General features: G+C 36.8%; 1 protein-coding gene across 1 annotated transcript in view; it reads right to left on the bottom strand.

The window, feature by feature from the left end:
* Positions 1 to 553: 553 nt before the first annotated feature.
* Positions 554 to 7,779, bottom strand: part of LOC143021507 (uncharacterized) — a 141,158-nt gene continuing 133,932 nt past the window's right edge. The window contains exons 2-3 of the mRNA XM_076179085.1: positions 1,583 to 1,777; positions 554 to 1,068 (exon numbers count right to left, since the gene is read on the bottom strand). Of these exons, the coding sequence (XP_076035200.1) occupies positions 967 to 1,068; positions 1,583 to 1,777 (297 nt within the window). The 3' untranslated portion in view covers positions 554 to 966. The remainder of the gene's footprint in view (positions 1,069 to 1,582; positions 1,778 to 7,779) is intronic.

Here is a 7,779-nt window from a genome sequence, read left to right as displayed (position 1 = left end):
AGGGAGTATGTATGAGAAATAAATTGACGCAGCCCGAAGGGGTTTCTCCTCTTCTGCATGAGGGGACGGAGAGGGAGGGGGGGCCGCCGATGTAATGAAGCTTCTGTCCCAGGGCAGTGGACAAGATGCAGGGATGACCCGTCATTCAGGAGGTGCCAAGATAAGAGGGAGGGAAGAGGGTAAAGGGGAATGGAGTATGTAGGGGATGGAGTGGGTGGGAGTGGTTTCTATGCCTCTGTCTTTTGGATATCTCCCGTGTAAGGGGGGGGGGCGGAAACCTTTGGGATATATATATATATGTATGTCTTTCTTTGCCATCATTCACTTTGTACCTAAAATCTGTCTTGTTTAATCAATCTAGTATGGGACTATTTTTGCCAGGTCAAACTTATTTTTGTGGGTACGAGTGATCAATTATATATATATATATATAAGTACATATATATATATATATATATATATCAAGTCAAGTGCCCAGATTTTTTTTTTATCTTATTGCGTATGTTCAGTTTACTTTGTAGTATAGATATGAAGGGTAATTCTTCGGTGGAAATAAGATTGAATAATTTTATTGTTATTGCTCAATATATGCAGTTCGTTCAGACAGTTTTCGAATGAAATGTTATAAATTAGAAGGGAACGGCTCGTGGCACAGGCTCCCGCCAGTCTCCGAGTTCTTGGCTTGTAGCAACCAGATCCTGCATGACTTTGGTTGGTCACATGTACTTGCCGTGCTTGCACAAAACCTGTAGTAGCTACAACAAGAACAACTAACAGAATCAGGTACCAATAAAGCCTTTGAAAACACAGAGACAGCTCGGTAGCGTTTGTTATGCATCGCCGTCGTCTTGACATCTCCGCCTATTTTTTATGTTGTCGTTCCGCATTTCTCTTCTCCATGCCACCCGCCCCGGGCGCTCATGGATACAGCCTTGCCGCCGTCGAACCGATGAATCATACGTCGTGTTAATCGATTAAGTCAGTCAACTCGCGACCGAACTGATCAACCACATCGGCCTTACGTCCATATTGGTCGGTGATGTCAATAGATCCGTCGAGGTTAATTCGCTGTTGAGGAAGAAAAGATAATATAAGAAAGATGTCAAACGTGTTCTCCCAAATTTGTTTATGAAAATACAAAGAACGGGCGTCAAATATTGTCTTGTTTCTGACGACGTTGGATATTTCGAGTCTTGAAACTTAGGATTACGAAATCAACGACATTGAAGCATTTTAATCCAAGAACTGTGTTAGTCGTGTCTCAAAAGAAGTATACCTCCTTGCTTAGAACAGGTATATAGGCCTGCAAGGTGCTCAAGTAAGCACTACTTTACAAATATGTTCAGAGCCCCGTTAGTAAAGGCCACTGGGCAATTTTTTATCCAACCTCCAATTAATTGGTGGTACTGCCCACCTCCAGCACTTTCACAGCCGTAAAATAACCATAGGATGACATTTGATATGTTATAGGATTTTCCCCCTCAAGCATATCAACTTCCTTCCCGAAAATTGGGCTGCAAGTGTGTGATGACGTCTTATACAAATAAATGGCAATATGATTGAAACAAAATGCGATACTCACGATCAAGGCCTGTGGCACCAAATTGGCGATCTGCTGGGCATACTGCAACTGGAATGGGTTGGGCTTGAAGAATCGGTTATTGACACCTGGGCCGTAGATCCTACTCCTAGGTGCTCCTCCTGCTGGCTGCCCTCCACCGACGCCACCGGGCGCCTGAGGAGCCGACATGGCCACCACAACGAAAACGGAGAGAACCTGCGTGACGTGAAAATCCCAGTAAATAAAAGGTCGGCGATTTGTTGAAAGGAGTTGTGGAGAGGGTTGGAGTTGTGTTTTGTAAAATCTATGCAACAGATAGAGATTTACTTGCATAAAATGAGATGACATAGGCCATCCACATGTTGTTGACTGTATGTAGAGACAATTTTAGCCGCGTTGTTGTACTATGCCTGTCACTTTCAAATATAATAAATTGATAAAAATGAAAATAAAACAGCTGAAACGGGGTGTATTGGCAAACCAATTTGGCGATAAAAAAGTTTTTGGTTAAGTCCGGATGCAGGTAAATAACAAATAAACATCCAATCAGTTAATAAACGAGGAAATTATTGAACGAAGGCGCTTCAAGCCTGAGAAATGGGTTCAAGTACACAACAGAAAGGAGAATACACTGACAAGGTTGATTCGCTATGAGAAAATGAAGATCGCAGGTAACCAAGATTTTCGTTCTTATTAGTCACCTCATTTAATATTTTCGTTACTTTCTACCAAATAAAATCGCCTTGCGTAGGCTAAAACAAAATGCGTAGTGTATGACTGCACTGAAGAGTTTAAATACAAACATCTCCATTCCTCATTTCCTAATTTTGAAATATACATCGTCGATAGTTATTTCAAACTGACTAACCAACAGTCGTGGTTTGGTATTTGTATATCAAGATTTCTCTCACAATTCCGAAAATCCTTTCATTCTAAAATATCCTTGTTCATTGTCTACACGCCAACGGATTTGAACCGTCAGGATGTAGAATTCTTTGTTTTGAATCTAATTTTCAGAAATCTCCAATATTCTTGACGACAACGCACTTTGAATATTTACCAAAATATTAACGGTATTTCTGGTACACGAGATTTTCTAGGTTTTAGAATTTTACTCTCCGAATATTAGATTTTTTTTTTTTTTTTTTAAAGATTCGCGGAAAAAAGAACTAGTCACAACTTCCCGTCGTCGAGGTATAAAAACGTTTCCTGGAGATCGAAGGACGATATTTATCGTTATTTTTTTTCTCTCTCTCATTGTCACTTATTTCACCGATTTTCCATTCTACAGATATTACGAAATTCGTCAAACGGTCTGGTCCAGTATTTCTTATCAAAACGAGTTTTGAAGAACTGGAAATGCGAAGCAACGATGGAAGCGGTGGAGGGAGTGGGGGAACTGTAGAGAGTATACGAAGGTTGGTCAGCGATACGAGGGAGGTGGGGAGTAGGAAGGCGCGACACAAGTCACAAGATTATAATATTCTTCTCTTGCTGCTCCCTATCCTGATGGCCGAGTGTAGGCTGTCAAAGTGGACATGAGGATGTAAACTTTGAAAGGTTTAATACACACGTGAAAGACCATAGAATAGAACTAATCACTGATAAAATTAATTATGTCACACGGTGTCGATATTTTTCTACTCTCAGTGAGAATCTTGGTACAATAATTATAAAAGTGTTAGAAAATAAACTTTCCATGGGTGAAAGTTGTTAATGCCACTGCATACAGTAATATCATGTCAATTCAAAGTTCAAATTCGAGTGGTAGTGATCTTCACAATTTTTACTTTCAAAAGTTATAAATGTCGGAGGTATCATATCAATCACTTTCATTCTAGAAATCTAAAAAAAATGTTAGCAAAACGAAAGACACAATGAATGAATACTTATGGCAGATAATGATATGATTTTCTAAGATATCATCCTATTTATGTGATGTAATTCAAGAATGCGAGCGGCATCCATGGCAATCTAGACAGTTGACTCGTCTTGGCCGAAATGCCAGTGGATGATGAATTGATGATCATCAAACTCGGACTGATGTGTAGTAAAGAAACGAGAAGACAAATCTCACCAACAAGGTCTTCATTCTTGATCAGATTGGCTGGCAAGCGATGCGGAACTGTAGGCCGTCTGACCGCCACTTGCTCGAGCTGGCGCTTATATACCTTGGCTGTCGTGACGTCACCGGTTTTGCAACGGCTTTACAACAATAATCTTTGAATGGCGGGGGCGGTGGAAAAGAACACAAACAGGAGCTCTTTCTGGACATCTCACGTTGGCAGGAACTCAAGAACGTGAGACAATTGCTTTGTGTTGTAAGCGAATGGCAGGGTCGTTTAGTATTATTTGCATTCCTGTGCCCAAATGGCATGTGTATCTGGCGCAACCTTTGCCTTTTATCGTGTGGTTGTTGCTTAAGCTAAATTCAGAGGCCAGATCTACGTAATAGAGCCTCTGTGGCTGTTTTCTGTCTTTAGATTTTGCTTGCCTATCTCATTTATGTTCTGATTTCTTCGTAGTCGTCTATTAACCCATTTGTATTCTATTATATTATTCTTATTTTTTTCTTATCTTTAGGTGAAGTTCATACAATTTTTACTCCTTTTTTTTCTTTGACATTTGAATATCATTATTGTTTTTCTTGGACTTGTTATTTCTTATTTATATATTTTTTATAGTAATTTTATATCCGTCCATATACATTCAGGGTAATAACTCTGATTTTCGTTTCAAAATAACAGGATCCATGCGAACAATCTTCATCATGCAAAGTCTGATCACAGTTGCTGAAATTGTCCTTGGAATCAACATGACGTCACGTCGACTTTGTGATTTCGGATCTGGGCAAGGCGATGTGACGTCACACACAAGCCCCGCCTGCTGCATGTAAAGAATATCCTCTGGCTCTGTTTTTTCCCCTACTATTTGGAGACTTTTTGTGTCCCCTGGGCTCGGTAGACACAGCATCAGAGTACAACTATATTTTGATGTTTCTCTTCCATATCTTACACAGAGTACATTGTACAACAGGTGTCACAAATGTTCACATGTATTTAGTATTTTGTTAGAAATGAACAGCGTCTCTATTCTTGGGGACAACCACAGAGAAAAAAAAAAAATAAATAAAGAAGGATAGTAGAAAGGAGGGAAAATAGAAGTTATAAGTGATGAACATTATTTTTTGAGTGGAAACTAGTCTTTAATTATTATAAAGGAATGGTGAGTGGCTTGGTCCAAAGGGATGTCACTAAGTCCCTAAAATATCGATTGCACGAAACATGTACGCAACACTACATACGGGAATTCGAAAGTTATGATATTTCATTTTTTGTTTTATAAGTCCTGTATATTACTAATCTTACTGTACACTGTTTTATTTGTTATATTCTGGATTTTCCCTTTTCATTTTTTTGAGTCTGTTATCTTTGCATATTTATCAACTCATCTGATTTATGTTATATGTACCACATGCATGCTCGTATGTATATGGAAATTTGGTTTTTATACCTGCGATAACCAGTTAAAAATCCTTGAACGACATTATATTCATAAGAACACTTAAACTAAGGTAATTGTAGGCGTGTTTTTTTCATAAGTATGTTACTGCATGTTTTTAGTATCTTTTCTGAAATGAGCCCCATCGGTAGAACGGTGCATTTTTTGTCGCTCAGTCCAGACGATTTTATCAATTTAACTGAAGGAGTCAAGGTTATTTCAATTTTTTTTTATAAAGATGACACACAAATTTTACTGCCATGGTTAACGTAGATGTATTGAGAGTGGTAAAGAATTACATCAAACTTGAGACTACAAATGCAGTAGTAGGATTCTTGCATTCATACATGGCTAAGTTATTCATCTTAGATTCAAATTTATATCTGTTACTTACATAAATTCAAACCAAGGTAATTTTTCATTGAAGATATTCTTTTCTCTTGATAAATTAAGAAAAGAAGAATTTCGCTAATTTTGTTGGTTTGGGATCCGAAATGTTTCATAATTATGTTTTATTTATTCAATCATATGCATCTTTTGTTATTTACGTTAACTAATATCTTCACTTTCGTAAACAAAATATGTTCTCATCCACACACCATTCTCAAGATTTCATCTAATTTTGCACAAAAAAAAAAAAAAAAAAAAAAAAAAAAAAAAAAAAAAAAAATCGTGCGCTGTTTTAAGAAAATGATAATTTCTTAAGGCAAATGTTTGATAATGCTATTTTAATGTAACCATTTATTGAGCTTAGTTTTTTTGTTTGTTTGTATTAAATCTTTGTTTTCTTAATTATTGCATATTTTGCGGTGGATGCACATTTAAGAGTAATTTTCTATTGTTTTAATTCTTTACACAACACTAACAATCTCTGTATGGGTCCGCCCGGTGATCGTTGACGGTGACCTAGGGGCCGTAGAAATATTTCAGAGTTGGTAGGGATGCTGTTGTGCAAGGGGAAATGGTTGGTGGTATGTTGGTATTTTGTTTCCCGTGACCTGACTTTGAAATTTGCCTTCGGAAATGTGCTTGCTCATGATATTAAAGGTGAGGGGTCTATTACGCCAGGAGGCGCTGAGTAGTAGCTGCGGCCGAAGCCGTCATCTTTGCCCTATGATGCGTTTTGGGGGCTGTTGGGAGGGGGGGGGGGCAGGTCACATTCCCTGTCAGGAACCGGAGAAAAGTGCGGGATTCGAACCCATGACTAATCGTATACGAGACCAGCACGCTTCCGATTGGGCCACCAGTGCGTTACTGAATTGAAGGTGCTTGTTTATATTATATTATATTATATTATATTATATTATATTATATATATTATATTATATTATATTGTATTATATATATATATAAATACATATATATATATATATATATATATATATATATGTATGTATGTGTGTATGGATATATATATATATATATGTATGCATATATAATATGCATATATATATATAATTTATATATATATATATATATATATATATATATATATATATATATATATATATATATAATTACAACTAATGCATGGGTGGGTAGAAGATGCATTGCTATCTTTTTCTTTTTATATTCCATATATGGTAGTTCTTCATCCGTAGCATCAAAACCCATCTACTTTTTCATGCTATTTTTTCCAATTCTATAACTTTTTAGTTGCTGATTTTTTTCCGTTGTGATGGTTTGTTATGTTCCTTCGTTTATCTTCTTTTTCTTTTTATCTTTTTTATTGTTAAGACGTCTCTTTCTTCTTTTTAGTTTCAATTTTGTGATCCTTTCTGTGGAAACTGAATTATGTTATTCTATATCATGCTATGTTATATTGTTCTATGTTATTTAATGGTATGTAATGCTGTTATGTTATTGTATGTAGTGCTATGTTATGTTATTCTATGTTACGAGTATTTATGTTATGTAATGCTATGTTATGTTATTCTATGTTGTGCTATGTTATATTATTCGATGTTATTTTATGTTATGCTATGTTATGTTATGTTATTCTATGTTATGCTATGTTATGTTATGTTATTCTATGTTATGCTATGGTATGGTATGTCATTCTATGTTATGCTATGGTATGTTACTTTATGTTATGTTATGCTATGTCGTCATGTTGCAGCATCAACCCGACTGCTCAGCTGAAGATTTCTTTTTCCACGCAATGGTGGGTTGTAAATCTGATCTTACACAATTTACCTTTTGTCTTCATGTAACATCTAGTTTCCCGTGCTATTTTTCTCTTATAAAACAAAACATTGTCCGCATTTATAAGTCTTCCATATTGTAAAACGCGTCAACAATAACTTTATTATTATCATTATTACCATATCAACTTTATTATCAATTGATATTAATTACGTGAAAATAACTTTGGACATAAATTTCCTGATTTGTTTGAGTAGGGATGGGGGGGGGACAATTACCCCCCCCCCACACACACACACTCACAGGAGCTCTTCTGACCCGAATAAAATCGTCTGGGAAGTCAGCCAGAACAAAACTTCTGAAGATGACACTAAATGGCTTCATTTCATGGAGACCTTTTGGCCCGCTGAAGGGCGGAGGGTCCCCTGAGTCTGGATAAAAACCATTTTGCGATGGTCAAAAGTTTAAGAAAAATACAAAGTACAATTTGATGGACGAGGTTCACATAGCATGGACTGGAACGGAGGAAGAAAAACACGACGAATGGCTATTGGTTCCTTAGGAAAAGGGGG

This window comes from Oratosquilla oratoria, chromosome 3, assembly GCF_046742065.1.
Source record: "Oratosquilla oratoria isolate Oo_2021 chromosome 3, ASM4674206v1, whole genome shotgun sequence".
NCBI classification, from domain to species: domain Eukaryota; kingdom Metazoa; phylum Arthropoda; class Malacostraca; order Stomatopoda; family Squillidae; genus Oratosquilla; species Oratosquilla oratoria.
Note: the sequence above shows the minus strand (reverse complement) of the source record. Positions and strands in the feature narration are given on the sequence as shown.